The 18,709-nt window shown below is 38.6% G+C and overlaps 1 protein-coding gene across 1 annotated transcript in view; it reads right to left on the bottom strand.

The window, feature by feature from the left end:
* The window catches only part of efcab7 (EF-hand calcium binding domain 7), a 97,669-nt gene that overhangs the window by 15,887 nt on the left and 63,073 nt on the right, over positions 1 to 18,709 (bottom strand). Inside the window, exons 8-10 of the mRNA XM_043700107.1 lie at positions 17,506 to 17,615; positions 12,966 to 13,120; positions 12,279 to 12,412 (exon numbers count right to left, since the gene is read on the bottom strand). Coding sequence (XP_043556042.1) covers positions 12,279 to 12,412; positions 12,966 to 13,120; positions 17,506 to 17,615 — 399 coding nt within the window. The remainder of the gene's footprint in view (positions 1 to 12,278; positions 12,413 to 12,965; positions 13,121 to 17,505; positions 17,616 to 18,709) is intronic.

Consider the following 18,709-nt stretch of genomic DNA (forward strand, 5'->3'; position numbering starts at 1 on the left):
TTATGATTTCAATTAAAGTAGATTTTTTTCCCTTGATTTCTAGTAACTCCATTTAGCCAGGGCCTCTTGATGCTATACTCAGTCAAACATTGTCAAGAGTTCTCACCCACACCTTCCCTTGAGTTCAGTACTTTTGACCTTACTTGGACCAAAGCTGTAAAGAGGCCAGGGACTCTGTAGACCTAGTGGAGCCTAGACTGAACATCAATGAAGTTATTGCTTAGTTCCTGCCCTGTCCATCATTTACTGGTGATTGAGAGTAGAGCGATGGGGTGATAATTGGAAGGTTGAATTTGTCCTGCTTTTTGTAGATAGAAAATACCGGAGCAATTTTCCACTTTGCCAGATAGATGCCTGTGTTGTAGTGTGTTCTGCTGCAAAGTTCCCTCCAGGCTGCACAGTGCACGCACATGCAGCATGGCTTTCCATTGGTGGCTTTGGCAAGTCAATCGTGGCATTACTTCCAGTTTTTTATTCATTCATGGGATATGGGCATCACTGGCATTTTTACTGCTCTTCCCTAAATGCCTAGATGGCAGTTAAGAGTCAATCACTTTGCTGTGGGTCTGGAGTAACATGTGGGCCAGATCTGGAAGGATGGCAGATTTCCTTCCGTAAAGGATATTAGTGAAGCTGTTGGGATTTTTCCTGACAATCGGCAATGGCCTCACTGATCTGGAAGTCGCTGCCATGCATAGATCTCAGAGGACTAAGCAGCTGGAAACAAATTTAGAGGGAATGCTGTTTTGGAGTACAATGCTTCAGTATTATTGCCGAAACGTTGTGGGGGCCCATAGTCTTTGCAGTGACTTCAGCCATTTCTTGATATCAAGTGGAGCAAATCAAATTGATTGAAGGCTGACATGTGTGATACTGGGCATCTCTGAGGAAGGCTAAGGAGGACTGTCCACTCAGCATTTTTGGCTAAAGGTGCCTGCAAAACGCTTCCTCCTGGTCTTTTGCTGGATGTGCTCATTGCTGAAAATGGTGATATTTGTGGTGTCTTCTCCTCCTGTGAATTCTTTAACTGTCCATCATCTTTAACTGGCCGTGGCAGGACTGGAACACTGATCTGATCTGTTGGTTGTTGATCACCTAGCCTTGTTTATTGCATGCTGCTTACACTCCCTATCATGCAAGTAGTCCTGGTATTGTCACTTTACCAGGTTAATACCTCATTGAATCACAATCGATCCTCTGGTTTGGTGGTAATGATAGTGTCGGGGATATGCTGGGCCATAAGATTACAAACAGCAGTTAAATACAATTCTTCTACTGATGGCTCACAGCACCTCACATTGCAGTCTTAAGTTGCTCGATCTGCTCTGAATCCGTATGATTCAGCATGGGGGTACTGCAACACAATGGAAGATAGCTTCAATGTGGTGATGGGATTTCATTTCCAAAACGAGTGAGGTGGTAACTCATAGTGATACTGTCATGCACAGGTAGCTTAGTGAGGAGGTGGTCAAATGCATTTCCTTCTTCTTGGTTCTCTCACTATCTGTCGTAGATCCAGTCTGGCAGCTATGTCCTTTAGGAGTTGGCCATCTCGTTCAGTCGTGGTGCTAATGAGAGGCTAAACAATGGACATTGTTTGGGGTGGGGGGGGAAGGGCACCAGTGTACATGCTGTGCCCTTACTACTATCAATCTTTTCTCCAAATGAATTTTAACATGGTGGAGCTCTGATTCATGAACCGAGGTGATGTGGTCGGATTTTACAGGAACGAAATATGGCAATTAGCAGGAGGTTTCCTTGTCTGGTTTAGCTTGATGCCATGAGGCTTCATGGAGTTCAGAATAGAGGTTGAGGATTCCCAGGGCAACTCCCTCCCGGTATAACAATGTGCCACAGATCGTGATTCTGTCCTACTGATGGAACAAGGCATACCAAGAAATGCTGATGACGAAGTCTAGGACATGGTGTGATTCCATATGTATAAATATGCCAGACTATTGCTTTGGCCAGTGTGCGGGAGAGTTCTCTCAATTTTGATATCAGTTTCAAAATGTTAAGAAGGAGAATTTGCAACACAAGTGCTATGTATGTCCTCGCTGTTGTTTGGGGTCCCTTGCAGATCTGGTGTCATATACAGGTCAGACCAGGTGAGGATGGCAGGTTTCCTACTCTACAGAGAGTGAACCAGATGGGTTTCTATGACAATTAACAGTGGTTTCATGGTCACCATTAGACCAACTTAATTTCAGATAGGATTCAAACTCATTTGCCCAGAACATTACCAGGGTCTCTGAATTAGTAGCCCAGACACATACATTACTTTCATTCTCAGTCATGGAATAGTTAAAATCATTATTTTGTAACTATCTGAACTGTCTGCAATTTTTTTTGTTTTTCCTGCCTTTCATCTCCAGCATTTGGTGGTTTGAAATGCAGGGCGATTTAGTACCACTCGTTTGGCTTTTATTGAATGTTTTAAGCAATTTATCTTCAGTCAAATTTACAGCAGCATATCCATTACAATATGCAATACTATTTCCTTAATAAGTGAATATATCTATTTAACCACTCTCTACTAACATGTCACAACATTGCAGAATAATAGGACTCAGATAATAAAGTGCATGAGTACAATGACTGTTGAGAATTTGGATTACAGCTTGGAGCCAAATAGATCAGAATTACTTGCATGATTAAAATTTACTTCAAAAGTATCTCTCTCTCTCTGGATTTTTTAAAAAGTCAAAGTACATTGAAATTCACATGACAATTGTATTTTTTTTTTCTGTGTCACTTGATATTCATTTTCATTTCCACTTCAGACATCTAGCTACTCAAAGTTGAATTTTGGATGCTCTAATTATTGGTTTTGATCTATGTTATTTGTCCACAACTAAACTACAATTATCCTTTCAAATTAACACTGGAATGCATTTAAAACTTGCCACAGCCCTTCAGGGCATCATAATACATCAGAGTTCAAGATTTCAAAGACTTTTCCTTAATTCATTTAACTCAAAATTCTCTTGATCAAATTGATCAAAACAGAGCCTGTATGTTTGGTATTTAATGCATATCAAATTAAATGTTATTTATACTAAATTATCCATTACAATGTTACATAATAGTAATTGAAAAAAGTATTGTAATCCTTGAAATCCTGGGAATTTGCCTCATAGGGTAACTGTTTACTCCATTAATTATGAGAAACCTCCCTGAAATTAATCAGGGTATAGCACCCTCCTTAAACTCCACAGCTCATTTTGCTTCACGATGTAGAGTTACAGAAGAACTCTTTTTCTTAAAAAAACTCTTACTTTTACATATTTATTCATCTTTTTTAGCAATCTTCTAACAGATTTAAGTAAACAGATAGTCCAAACTGAAATTCCACAGGAATTAACAAACAAAATAAATATTGTTGCTTTGGATTCACTGTTGTGCATAGTGCGGCATATTTCAAATAGAAACTCAGAAAAATGAGAAGTAATAGTGAAATTGGCACACAAAATGGGAAAATACATGCCAACCATCTTTATACATATTATTACAACAAATTCTGCATCAATTTAATATCTGTAGCTTTTAATGTATCTAACCGTCTTAATTTAGATATTTGCTACATTTTAAAAAAAAATCAATCATAACACCAAATTTTTGGAACATGACTCTTGGATGTTGCTATTGATTTTGTTAAATATCTTTCACCTCCAGCATGTATTGTTTACAGATTTATTTTTTAAATTTTTCACAGTCACTGACAAGACCAGCATTGTTGTCCATCCCTAATAGCCTTCAGAAGTGCCTCACAATCCATTTCTTTCTCATTTCTCTGTGAGAAAATGTTTGCCCTCTTTCAAATGAGCTTTCTGCTCTTCCAACAGCTTTACCCACTCTCTGATCAATCTCTAATCTTTAGCCTGCACTTTCCCTAATCCTACCATCCTACAACACCCAGCATGCAAATTTAAATCAGCCCCCATTGCTCAGTTTACCATCTCTTCAAGAATGTATTTGTGAAATTTTCACTCAGATGCAGGTCCTCCTGTTGGGACAGTTTATTGCTGCTATAATTGCTTAAATTCCCAGAGAACATGACCTCTCTCCTTCTGCAGCCAAATACAGACTTGCTCAATTTTCTGCAAATTGTCCAGGCTGTTGTTTCCCGGACTACTATCCATACATCACTATAGAGACCTTTTCAGCTTATTTTGTAAGTCCTTAAATTCCTTTTTCAAGATCTCACATTCATATCAATGGTTTCAATGAAAATCATGTCCTCTTCCTCCCATTCTAGAAGATGCTCCTCCCAATTTGTAGTGACGTTTACTTCAGCACCTTAGAAACAGGACAATATAAAACTCACAATAAAGGAGGCCGCCATCTGGCCATTATACCATTTGGGTGTTCTAGTAGTAACCACAAAAGAAACAAGTGAAGAGGGCACTCATTAGAGTACAGACCTCTGCCATACTGTGTTGACTCAACATTGTTAAATTACACAGCTCTTCCTATGAGGTTTTTCCCTGCCTGGTTGGTGGTCTTTGCCCACAAAGTGGAAAAAATTAAACCTTTTTATGAAGAGCTTCCAACTCACTGAGAATGCTTCAGGCCAATCCATATTCAAACTTGCTCTGTAAACCTTGCTCAGGTTTTGAGACAAATTCCATCAGCAGCAGACATTATAAAATAGTCAACAACATTCCAAAGAAAACGTTCTTTAAAAAAGGTCAATATTCCCTTTTAACCAAAGATAATTAATACTTTAAAAAAAAAATCCAGGATCTGGATGGAGATCCATCTCTTTCCCAAAAACTTATCAGTTCTCCCTCAGGCCATATTCCACCTGTTTATCAAGTTTCACTGAAATCCATTCATTAGTTTGAGATATATTGTATATAGACAAGCTGACTAACAAACAGGGGGCTGAAAACATGTACCTCCATGCACCTTCAGTGGGGTTGGGGGAGGTGGGGTGTGGCAGCAATGAAAAAGATGCCTGAAATTCCAACGTTAGAGTTTTTCTCATTACTATTCATCAGATTTTTGTGAATTACCTGCTCACCTATGAATGGTTCCTCCATCTATGGTACTGCAGTACTGCTCAGATCACTCAATTCAGACTTTCTGTTAATGTAACTGCAGTGTAATTGGACTTGAGTTCCCAAAGCACAGACAAATCTGTTTCACTCTCATCCTCACACTCTTATATTATTCTTGTGTCATGAATTGTCTCGTACTTCTGCTTTACCTAGCATATTCTGGAGTGGTTGATCCAGAAACTCCTCATCTGCTGTAGTGTGGCCAATTGTTCCTGGAGCGCTGAAGCTTCCAAGAAAATGTGAGACTCTTTCAGAGAGCAGTTCACAAGGAAGAATCAGAGCACCCAGAGTTAAGGGAGGAGGAAAGTCAGAAGGCAGTTTTTGTGACCACAGACACAATTCCAAGGTGATAACTTGTCTCTGTAATGCTAGGGTTAGATATGATAGCTAGACTATTAATCCAGAAATTCAGTTATCATTCTAGGCACCCAGGTTTGAATTCTGCCAGGGTCATTTGAATTCAAATAAAATATCTGGAATTAACAATCCATCGATGACCGTGAAACCATTATCGATTGTGGGAAAAACCTACTTGGCTCACTGATGTCTTTTAGGGAAGGAAACCTTCCATCCTTGTCTGGTCTGGCCTACATGTGATTCCAGACCCACAGCAATGTGGTTGACTCTCAACTGCTCTCAGAAATGATGTAAGAAGCCACTTAGTTGTATCAATCACTACAAAATCTCAACAAAGAAATGAAACTGGATGGACCCAGCATTGACTTAAGGACTGAAAAAGGCAATGGCAGAAACAACCCTAGCGATTCTGTGAAGTCCTCCTTACTAACATTTGGGAGCTAGTGCCAAAATTGAAAGAGCTGTCTCACAGACTAGCTAACCAACAGCCTGACACAGTCATACTCACAGAATCATATCAGACAATATCCCAGACATATCACCTTCTCTGGATATGTTCTGTCCCATTATGCAGGACACACCTGGCAGAGGCGGAATACTGATATACAGTTTGGAGGGAGTTGCCCTGGGAGTCATGAAAATTGACTCTGGTTCCCGTGAAATTAAAAATGGGCAAGGAAACATCTTGCTGGTTACCACATAGCATCCTCCCTCCACTGATGAATCAGTACCTCTCCATGTTGAACAAAACTTGGAGGAAGCAATAAGGACAGTAAGGGTGCAAATGTACTCAGGTGGGGGACTTCAATGTCTACCACCAAGACAGCCTCAGCAGCAGTACTCAACACATCCAGTCATGAATAGTGGTGGAGGATTAAACAATTCACTGGAAGAGAAGACGCTACAAATATTCTCATCGTCAATGATGGAATAACTCAACACATCAGTGCAAAAGATAAAGCTGAAGTACTTACAGCAACCTTCACCCAGAATGCCAAGTGGATGATCCATCTCAGCCTCTTCCAGTGACGCCCAGAGTCACAGACATCAGTCTTTAGCTAATTCGATTCACTTCATGTGATATCACTAAACGATTAGAGGCAGTGGATAGTGGAAAGGCTGTAAGCTCTGATCATATTCCAGCATTAGTACTGAGGACTGGTGCTCCAGAACTTGCCACCTCCGTAGCCAAGCTCTTCCAGTATAGTTACAACACTGGTATCTACCCAATAATGTAGAAAATTGCCCAGGTATGTGCTGCACACAAAAAGCAGGACAAATCCAACCTGTCCAGTCACCATTAGTAAAGTGATATAGGGTGTCATCAACAGTCCTAACAAGCAGTATCTGTTCAGCAATAACCTGCTCAGTGACGCCCAGCTTGGGTTCTATCCGGGCCACTCAGCTCCTAATCTCATTACAGCCTTGGTTCTAAAATGGACAGAAGAGCTGACTTCCAGAGGTGAGGTGAGAGTGACAGCCCTTGATATCAAGATGCATTCAACTACGTGTGGAATTACGGAGCCTTTGCAAAACTGAAATCAATGGGTATCATGGAGCAAACTCACCTTATCTGGAGTCTTACCTGGAATATAGTAAGATGAATGTGATTGTTGGAGGTCAGTCATCTCAGCGCCAGGATATCTCTGCAGAGGTTCCTCAGGGTAGCGTCCTAGGCCCAAACATCTTCAGCTGCTTCATTAATGACCTTCCCTCCATTAAAAGGTCAGACGTTGAGATGCTTGCTGATGATTGTTCAGCACCATTTGTGACTCCTCAGATACTGAGACAGTCCATGTCAAAATACAAAAGATCTGGACAATACCCCTCTGGGTTGGTAAGTGGCAACTAACATTCATACCACACAAATGCCAGGCAATGACCATCTCCAATAACAGACAGTCCAGCCACTACCCCTTGACATTCAATGGTGTTGCCACCATTGAATCCCCAACTGTCAATATCCTTGGGGTTACCACTGGCAAGAAATTCACTTGACTTGTCATATCAACACGTTGGCTACAAATGAAAGTCAGATGCTAGGAATACTGCAGTGTGTAACTCAGCTCCTGACTCATCTACAAGATACAATCCTGTCCATCATTTACAAGATACAAGTCAGGAGTATGACAGAATACTCAAGACTTGTATCTTTGGTGGAAGGGGAGGTATGGTGTGGGGTGAGGTTGGGTGGGGGTGTGGGTGTGCATCCATTCAACAAGACCACAGCTGATCTGTGCCAAGCCTCAACTTTAATGATGCTCGTCATAGCCTCTGATATTTCAAAAATTTATCTCACTCCTCTTTAAATACTTGTGGATCTAACCTCTCTGGGATAGAGAATTCCACCCATTTACTACCCTTTGGGAGAAGAAATTCCTTCCTACCATAATTTTAAGTAAATATCGCCTTCTTCTGTAACTATGCCTCTGGTTCAAGGCTCCCCCCCAATTGAAACAAAGAACCTAGTGGCAGGAGTAAGCCATGCAGTCATGCGAGCCTTCTGTCATTCAATATGACCATGGCTGATCCCCTTGCTGATCTCAATGCCATATTCCAGCTTTCTCTCCATACTACTTAATGCCTTAAATACCTAAAAAATGATTAATCTCTTTCTTCAATATATTCAGTGACAAACTTTTCATCCTTTTGTGGCAGAGAATTCTAAGGGTTGACCACCTTCTGAACGAAGAAATGTTTCCTCATTTTAGTCCAAAATGGCCTACTACACATCTGGAAACTGTAACCCTTGGGTCCAGACTTCCCATTGAGAAACATCCTTCCTACACCTAATCTGTCCAGCCTGTTGGAATTCTGTATATTTCAAATCAGATACCCTCTTATTATTCTAAGTCTTAGTGAAAACAAGGCAGTTGAACCAATCTCGTCTCATATGATAGTCCTGCAATCCAAGCTAACAGCAATGAACTTTCGCTCTTTCCCTCTACACCAAGTATATTCACTGTTAGATAATGAGGCCAGAACGACACATAATATGCCTGGTGTAGTCTCACCAAGACTCTGTATAAATACAGCAAGACATCCCTACTTCCAAACTCAAATACTTCTGCAATGTAGCAAACATTTCCTATCTAACTGCTTGCTGTATCTGCCTGCTTACTTCCATTGACTGGTGTACAAAAACACCCAAATCCCATTGTACATCCACATGTCCCAACATATCGCCACTTAAGTAATTATTTGCCTTTCTGTTTTTCACACTGAAATGTATAGCTTCACATTTATCCATGTTATTCAGCATCTGCCATGTGTTTGCCCAGACATTCAACTTATCTCGATCACCCTCAAGTCTCCTTGCATCCTTTTCACAAATCATAATCACAACTAGTTTGTGCCTTCGGCAAACTTCAAAATATTGCAGTTGGTTCCCTTATCCATTCAATTCATATCTATCGTGAATAGCTCGGGCTCAAGCACTGATCCCTGCAGTACACCACAAGTCACCACCTGCCAAATGGAAAAAGCCCCATTTATTCCCACTCTCTGTTTCTGGTCCTTCAGCCAATTCTCAATCCATGTCAGTATATTACCCCAATTCCGTGTGCTTTAATTTTGCCCACTAGCCTCTTAACCGGGGCCTTGAACTGGCCCTCCTCCTCGGTTCTCCCTTATCTATTTTGCTAGTTGCATCCATAAAAACTCCAAAAGATTGATTAATCGTGATTTCCCTTTCATAAACTCACACAGACTATGTCTAATCCTGTTATTGCTTTCAAAGTGCCTTGTTAATACTTCTTTTATAATAGACTGTATTTTCCCCATTACTGATGTTAGGCTAACAAGTCTGTAATTCTGCGCTTTTTCCTTTCTATCTCTTTTTTAAATAGTGGGGTTACGTTTGCCACCCTTCAACATGTAGGAACTGCTCCAAAGTCTGTGGTTAATTATAAAAGAGAGGGGCTTAAAGAATGGAGAGACCTAGGCAAGATTATTGATAAAGGCTGATAGATAAATAATAATTGTACAGCTTGTGAACGAGTCCGTTCAGGTGCACTCTTCAGGATTGTTTGATATGAATTGCAAATTTGCAGATCCTAAAGAAAGGCAATAAGAAACCAGGTGTGTACTTCTCACCATATGTTACACAGCTATAAGGCTCAATGTATTACAGTTGTCAGTTTGTATGTTGAAGGAGAGATCAGTCTGTTTCATAAAAATCGGCTCGTCTCCAGTTCACTGTACATCCTGCCATGTTTGACTGGCACAAAGGGAGGGACAGCTTTCAGTCACCATTTCAACAGTGCATGTAGATGATGTTTTTGTGGGGTGGATGTAGTGAATTTGAAATTAGTGCCATAAGGGGGCTTAAAACAGAATTCAAAACTATAAGGCAGGCTCCTGGGGTTTTTAAGTACATTGAATGGGAAATCAAGCAGAATGAATCAAGTGTCACTTTGTTTTAGCAACCTTATTTCAAAAACGTTAGCCTTGATGTTCTGGATGTAGGTTTGCTCGCTGAGCTGGAAGATTCGTGTTCAGACGTTTCATCACCATACAAAGTAACATCTTCAGTGAGCCTCCAGGCGAAGCATTGCTGATGATTCCTGCTTTCTATTTATATGTTTGGGTTTCTTTGGGTTGGTGATGTCATTTCCTGTTCTTTTTCTCAGGGGATGATAAATTGGGTCCAAGTCAATGTGTTTGTTGATAGACTTCCGGATGGAATGCCATGCTTCTAGGAATTCTCATGCGTGTCTCTGTCTGGCTTGTCCTAGGATGGATGTGTTGTCCCAGTCGAAGTGGTGTCCTTCCTCAAGTGTATGTAAGAATATTAGTGAGAGGGGGTCATGTTGTTTTGTGGCTAGTTGATGTTCATGTATCTGGTGGCTAGTTTTTTGCCTGTTTGTCCAATGTCGTGTTCGTTACAGTTCTTGCATGGTATTTTGTAAATGACATTAGTTTTGTTTGTTGTGTCTACAGAGTCTTTCAAGTTCATTAGCTGCAACAAACTCAAATAAGCAGACAAAACATGTCCAGAAACCCTAGTCACTCTCCCCTACATCAAAGGCATCTTGGAAATGACTGCCAGACTACTCAGACCCCTTGGCAACATGGTAGCCCACAAACCCACTAACACACTAAAACAGCAGCTAATGAACTTGAAAGAAATGACATTACCAACCCAAAGAAACCCAAACATATAAATAGAAAGCAGAAATCATCAGCAATGCTTCATCTGGAGGCTCGCTGAAGATGTTACCTAGTATGGTGACGAAACGTCTGAATATGAACCTTCTAGCTCAGCAAGCAAACCTACATCCAGAACCTAAACCTGAGCTACAAATCTTCTCAAACTCACTGTTAGCCTTGATGTTGTTAGACAAGAAGGGCCTCACGAAAAGATGCAATGGCTTCTGAAACTGAAACAGAGAACTGTGAAGTCTAATTGGGTGGGTGTACTTGCTAGGTATATGAACAAGGACAGATGCCTGCTTTGAGGTTTTACAGTTGAGTATAGCTATGAAAAATCCAAAGGTGGAGGATATTACTCAGGTGAACAGAATATTGAAAAAAAAATTAAATGGAACATTGTGATTTGAAATTCCCATCACTGGGAGATGGTGCGAATATGAAACTTAATGTTTTTAGTGTCATGTTTCTTGTGCAAAAATCTCTGAGATGTGTTCTCAAGTGCAGAAGGGTTCATATATTTTTTTTGGGAGAGGGAGGCAAATATTGCCCTTTAGCTTAGGACTCAAAGCAGATCAGAAAAGTAGCAAAAGGATATTTCTGGCAGAAACACTCACTCCTATTGAGGTGGTAAATATGGCATTTTCTTACTGAAAATGTTGGAAAAATTCTAAAAAGGGGGTCAGCAGCAATATACCTGTATGAATAACAAAACATCAAGGATTGATTTTGCAAGTTTTGAAACATAAGCTGGAAAATGGAGAAATCTCCAAACTGAAGTGGATTTACAGCAGCAGTCAGCTGTCTGATTGCTTTATCAAGGAAGGAGTATGCTCTGAGTAACTATTTGAAATTCTGGAAAAAAATGTTTGGAGGTGTAATATACAATCAAAAAACAGGAATAAGTTATGCTGTCAATTTATGTCTTTTGTTTGTTATTAGTTATTATGGTACACATATAGTAAAACATAAAAAGATGAGTTTGTCATTATCTAGCAAGGCCTGCCAGGGTTGCCTAAGAACAAATTGAACTCGGTTACAGGAGATGGTTATATGTGAATGAAGGGATAACTAGGTGAGAATCTGACTGGGTGTATAAATACATTTTATATATATGGGGAATAAGTAATCAGTGGAGTTGGAGTTAATGGTGTGTGGGATGGAATAGAACTCTGACTAGAAAATGATATACTTGGACCTTATGAACAACATTTAACTTCAGGCATTTAATACTCACACTTTCTTATGAAGAACAGTTTTAATGTGTTTCCAAAACATGCCCACCATCTAGCTTATCTGGAAGAGTTGCAATAAACGCAAAATACAATAATCTTTAGGAGAACAGAAAGAGAACTTTGACCCTCACAAACCCAACTCTCTTTGAGAATTATCTTCCCCTTCTCACGGTGCACATATTTCTCAATTCCTTCTGCTTTCAAAATCAAACCTTTTTATCGCTTAAACTGTCAGCTTCAACAATCTTTTCTTGGAAACATTTTTCAAAATTCTACTATCCTTAAAGTGAAAATGTCTTGCAGAACTTCCCTTTTACTTGTGACTTCCTAGATTTAAACTTCTGAGCCCTGTATTGAAACCCTTATTCACTGAATAACTCGCTCAGGTGAATCATCAATAATAATGTGTGATGACGATTAGAAGGCAAAAACATGAGAATTTCTAGAGCCTGAATAAAATTTTCCATCTCACCTTGGCACACAACCCAGGCTTCTCTATCACATTTCTCTCCACTGGTCCTGAACTCAAAGAAATTATATTCGTCAAAGCTCAGTAGGCCATTGCCATCTAAATCGATGATTTCAAAGATGTCTGACAGAGCAGCCCTATTAAAATCAAAAGACATTTCAGAATGGACAGGTTGTATTATCAGAATACAGAAAAGAAACAAACTACTATCTCATTCCTTTTAATTAAAAAATGGAACATGTGAGCAAAATGTGCCATTAGATGATACTGTTAAAGTAAAAGTTGCTGTTTTTGTCATATGCCCATGGTTAATCAGAAGCAACAAGGTATTGTGCAGGTATGTTATCGGTCTTCTGCAACAGGCCAAGAGAACTGCAGTGCCATGTCTGAGACATGCTAAGAATACCAAACATTATTACAGCATTACACACTGATTTGCATATTTATACACAAATACTACAAATCATTCTCAATGTTTAAAACTTTTATTACACTATTTGTTACTTCTTTGTGAATGTAGTTTGAAAATTTGAACTCTTGCCCTCATCATGCTATCCTTCCATTAGTTCTGCATTCTTGGGCATTTCCTCATTTGCCCATCCAAGTGCTATAGATGGACTTGTCCAACATGAATATTAATATGGAAGTTTCTCTGCCACAAGATCAGACCCATTTAAAAATAAAACCGACCTGAATTCCTTGGTGAGTGCTAGGTTGCCATCTTCTCTGTGGACCAGCTTAGCTTCACGTGTCTTTGATTTCCTCCTTTTTCTTAGTCTGCAGCCAGTGGTAAATGGGAGAAGGTGATAAACTCCAGAACGAAGTTCTCCCTTCCAACCAAACTTCTGTTGTATCAAAGTTAGCAGATGTTAAAATATTTTCTTCATTGTTCTGACCTGCTAGCCCCAAATTCATACACAAATTTATATCAGATTTTCTGCTAGAGGTGACCTTTTGTTTTCTATCTTTTCCTATACCAATAAAGTCTTTACAATGCACAAAATACATAAACTACAGTCAGACAACACTAAACTATTTTAGGCTGACTAATCATTACTGAATATTATAATTTAAAAAATGTCTCAGAAAACAATTGGCCAAGAAATGTTATTTGAACTCTTAAACTTCACATAGAAAGGAGATTAAATAAAATCTCTGCTTCCTTTAAACCCAATCCAGATGAACTCAAAACAAAAATTACAGTCACAGCTTTTAAAAAAAAGTCTGCAACATGTATAAAGCACAGGAAAAATGGATAATTGGATTAAGTTTAAAAGCTCTTAATAAATCGTAAATGTAAAATTCCATATACTTTAGTGGGTTTGTGATCCTAAATATAGTTATAAATCTTTTGTGGCATCATATTTTTGATTAAGAATGATAATATACATTTGATATTATGGCAAATTGAATGCAAGGTTTGTGAAATATGAGACAGACATATTGTGCCAGAAACGAATTGAATTACTTATTTGGTAAAGCATCACAAAGCCATCAAATAAAATAGCAGACAATTAAAAAGAAATGAAGTATTAGAAATCCACAGTGATTGATGATTGGAAAGGGAATAGTAGATCACATTATTTGAAAGGAGACTGCATCAGTACACTATCCCAAATAATGATTGACATGCAGTAAATTTCAATATATTCTATTTTTATTTCAAATACTAGTGCAAAGCTGCTTTGCTCCCATGTAGTTTCCAAATTTACAATTCTCTGAATCAGGATGTTAGAAATTTTCTAATCAATGATAAATATCAGATATGCTGTTCTTTTTCTTAGGGTTGACTTAATTAATGACTTTTTCAGTTTGATCAGTTGTGTTGGTTTTGGATTAGTGTGCACACAAATATTCCTAAAATATAATACTGGTTTTACACTGGTATTTTTTTTCATTCATTCATGGGATTAGGGCTTGGCCAGCATTTATTGCCCATCCCCAATTGCCTTCAGGGCAGTTAGTAGTCAACCATGTTGCTGTGGGTCTGGTGTCATATATACGTTAGCCAAGTAAGGACAGCAGTTTCCTTCCCTAGAGGACATTAGTGAACCAAATGGAATTTTCCAAAAATTGGCAATGGATTCATGGTCACCATTAGATCCTTAATTCCAGATTCCGGGTCACTTGGGACCAATGTTGACCCTAAGCTCAACAGAGATTTTGACAGTTTAAAAATTCACATGCATCATACATAGCTTGCTAAAAAAGATAAAAGTATTACTACCAAACCTATAGAATAAAAGTAGAATTGCATAAAGTTTTTTGGCAGGTTAGAAAATTGAACAGAATTTTAAAAACAGCAAAGAATGACTATAAGCAAGGAAAATTAGACTTCAAGAGAAAACTGGCTAGAAATATAAAACAAATAGTAAGAGTTTCTATGAATGTTTAAAAAAGACAAATTAACAGATTGAGCCTTGGGTCTACAGGAAATGTGTCTGCAGAATTAATAATGGAAAATTAGGATATGTTGAATTGAACTGGTATTTTGCATCAGTCTTCACAAGATTTTACAAGGAACATCCCAGAAATCGCTGTAAATCAAGAAGTGGAAGGAATTGATGAACTCAATGAAATTACAATCACCAGGGAAATGGTACTGAACAAATTGTAAAAGCTACGGGCTGACAAGTCCATGAGGGATTTGTATTGATGGACTTCATTGGAGAGTCTTAAAAGAAGTAGGTAATGAGATAGTTGATGCGTTCGTACTAATTCTCCAAACTTCCCCATATTCAGGGAAGCTTCAATTAAATCGGAAAATAACAAACATAATTCCTTTACTCAAAAAGGATGGAGAAAGACAGCAGCAAGTTACAGGCCATTTGACTGTCATATTAAAGATGTTAGTAGCTATTATTAAAGATGGCATTGTACACACAAGTGCAAGGTAATTAGACAGAGTCAACATTGTTTATGAAGGGAAATGATATATTTAACAAATCTATTGGAGTCCTTTGGGGAAGTAACATGTGCTGCAGATGAAGGGGAACTGGTGGGTACACAGTACAGATTTCCAGAAAGCATATGATAAGGTGCCACATCAAAGGTTACTGAGGAAACTAATCAAGCATGATTTGAGGATAATATATTGACATAAATAGAAGATTGGCCAGCTAACAGGAAACAGCATAGACATAAAGGGGTCTTTGTTTTAGTTGACAAGATGTAATGGGCATTGTGCCACAAGGATCAGTGCTGCAGCCTCACCCTTTTCCAATTTTTCTAAATGATTTGAATGAAGTAACCAAAGGTATGGGTTGCTAAATTTGCCAATGACACAAAAATACGTGAGAAAGGGGACATAAAGAAGCTACATGTGATATAGATAGTTAAGTGAGTGGCAAAGATCTGACAAATGGTGTATCAGATGGGAAAATATGACATTGTCCACTTAATGGTGAGAGATTGCAGAACTCTCGAGATGCAAGAAGTTGGGTCTCTTAATGCATGAATCGCAGAAGATTAGTATGCAGGTACAGGAAGTAGGAAATAGAATGCTATTGTTTATTGCAAAGGGAATTAAATTAAAACATTTAGAAGGTTATGGTGCAGTTACAGAGGGCATGAGACCTGACTGTAGTACTGTGTACAATATTGGGTTTCATTATTTAAAGAAAAACGTAAATGTGTTGGAAGCAATTCAGAGAAGGTTCACGAGACTAATATTTGGAATGGGCAGCCTATCCTTTGAGAAAAGTTTGGACAGACCAGGTGTGTATCCATTGGAATTTAGAAGGGCATGAGGAGACTTGATTGAAACAGATAAAAGCCTGAGTGGTCTTCACAAGTTGGACATAGAAAAAGATATTTCCTGTTTGGAGAATCTAGAGCTAGGGGCCATTCTTTAAAAATAAGGGGTCACCTATCTAAACAGAGATACAGAGAAATTATTTTGTATGAGAGGGTCATGAAAGTTTGAAACTCTCTTCTTTAAAAACTGGTTGAAGCAGAGACTTTGCGTATTTTCAAGTGGTTGTAAAGTTATTGGGGGTGGCAGGAATGTGGAGCAATCAAGTCAGCCACAACCTATTGAACAGGGAGCAAGCCTCAAGTGGCCGACTCTTGCTCCAAATCTCTATGTTTGCATGTACTAAATTGTCAATGGTCACAGGTTAAATTATAGTGTTGAGTGTCTCAACTGGTTAATCCAACAAGTGCACATTATGAAAAATTTAATATGTCATTTGTAATAAAATAACCAAAATTATGCTAAACCTGTTAATTCAGCCAGGAAGTAAATTAAGAAGGCCAAGAATACTATCTTTTAAATAAAAGAAACTGAACAGAAAAAAAAATAATGACGTACCTCTGCTATATAGACATCAATGAAACCACATCTCAAAGACTGTGGGTCACCTCATTTAGGGAAGGATAAAGTGCATTATAGACAGTTCATGAAGGTTTCTTAGATTGATAACAAAAAGAGCAGATTGTTTTATGAAGAAAATTGAGACAGATTGGGCTTGTTTTCACTGTAGTTTAGAACAGTGAGGGGTGAATTGATTGGAGCACCTAAGATCCTGAACAGTCCTGATAAATGTGGATTTGGAAAGGTTGCTTACTCTTGTGGAGTCTAGAAACAAGGCAGCATGGTTTTAAAGTTAGGGCCACCCTTTTAAAACAGAAATGAGATGGATTTTTTTCTCTCAGAGGATTGTGCATTCTTCAAAATCTTTGCCTCAAAAAAGGAAGGATCAGTGAATATTGTTAAGACAAAGACAGATTCTTATTAGGCAAGGGAATAAAAGTTTGTCATGATAGATGAGAACATGGAATTCAAAACACAAACATATCAGCCATGATCTTATTGAATGGGTGGGTTAGATGAAGTGCCAAATGGCCTATTTTTGCTCCTAACTCATAAGTATCTGGGATGTATTGAGCCTCACTGAAGATGTATCTAAGCACCCAAAGAGAGAAAAAACTTAGGCTTGGCTTTTGCAACATCAACTACATCCATCATAAAAAGGCCCACTAATAGCCACAGCCAGTCCCAGAGGATGAAAGGAAACTATGACCCAACAAGGAAACAGAATATTCGTGGACAGAGGAAGCAAAGCAAGTCCAGCTGAAGCACAATTTCCTTCATGATTTTGATTTCATGCATGATGAAAAACAAATCTGGAGTTATTAATCTCTCTGCATATCAATGAATTAGTCAAGACAAGTGACTGGCCAACAACATCACATTTGGAATCTTGATTTCTGAGTTGGCAGTTCTGACCTCTTTTTCTCGTAATTCTGTGACACATACAACTTCCAGAACTTCCGAATCACCATTGTTCCTCAAAACAAATAATGAGGTGTCCACATTCATCCAGGAGGATTGCTTTTCTGAGCATATGAAACAAAATGTAATGTTACTGTGACTAAAATACTGCAATACGTCCAACAAAAAGGTATATTGTTGAAAAAAAGTCTTTTTTCCTTTTAGTGAAATTTTGTGTTGCAAGTGTGTCACATTACAACTGATAAAGATATATAGCATTGTAGAGAAGTTGTTTAGAATTCAAATAATCAAAGATTACAGCATGTTGAATAAAACATTTAAAAATGAATAAGGTGCTCAAAATGGTTGGGGAATCATTTAAACATACTTTACAGGGAAATTATGAGACAAAATTAGTCTGCTTCCATTTCACATCATAAATAGTCTGTCTGAAATTCTGCAGCCATATCAGGCTAAATTCATAAAAAAGATATGAAACTACAGAATGCACATTTCTCATATTGTGAATGATTGAACTGGGTGATTGATGTGCTGCCATTATAAAGATTTGTGAGGTTGCACCTGTCAAACAGAAGGGAACTTCCTTAGGATTAGTAAAATATGTATTAAAAACTCTACATTTTTAAAGGTAACAAAATGTATTGCTCTGCACTGCTTTAGGCTTTTAAATAATACATATACATTAATTTCATGCATTTTCCATCTAGACTAGTAAAATGCAATAAGGATAAAACATATAGTCAATGTAATACTGTGAAGGCACTGAAGCTGTGGTTACCAATTTTTTTAAGTAGTTAGAAGTTCATAATTGTGTTTCCTTTTCAGAGGCTGTGCCATTCTGCAAGAGATTAGCATTCTTCTTCACTTAAATAGCCATTCTTCAAACCCAGGACATGAATGTCTACAGCTGTTGAACGAGATGGGGCATCACAACCTAGCCTGATTTGTAGCAAGAGGGAAGATATGTCCTGTATACAAGGTTTATAAAAATGATACCACCCCCCCCCTTTTCCTCCGCTACATCGATGACTGTATCGGTCGGCGCTGCCTCGTGCTCCCACGAGGAGGTTGAACAGTTCATTCACTTTACTAACACCTTCCACCCCGACCTCAAATTTACCTGGACCGTCTCAGACTCCTCCCTCCCCTTCCTAGGCCTCTCCATTTCTATCTCGGGCGACCGAATCAACACGGACAT

This window comes from Chiloscyllium plagiosum, chromosome 11 (assembly GCF_004010195.1).
Source record: "Chiloscyllium plagiosum isolate BGI_BamShark_2017 chromosome 11, ASM401019v2, whole genome shotgun sequence".
Taxonomy (NCBI): Eukaryota; Metazoa; Chordata; class Chondrichthyes; order Orectolobiformes; family Hemiscylliidae; genus Chiloscyllium; species Chiloscyllium plagiosum.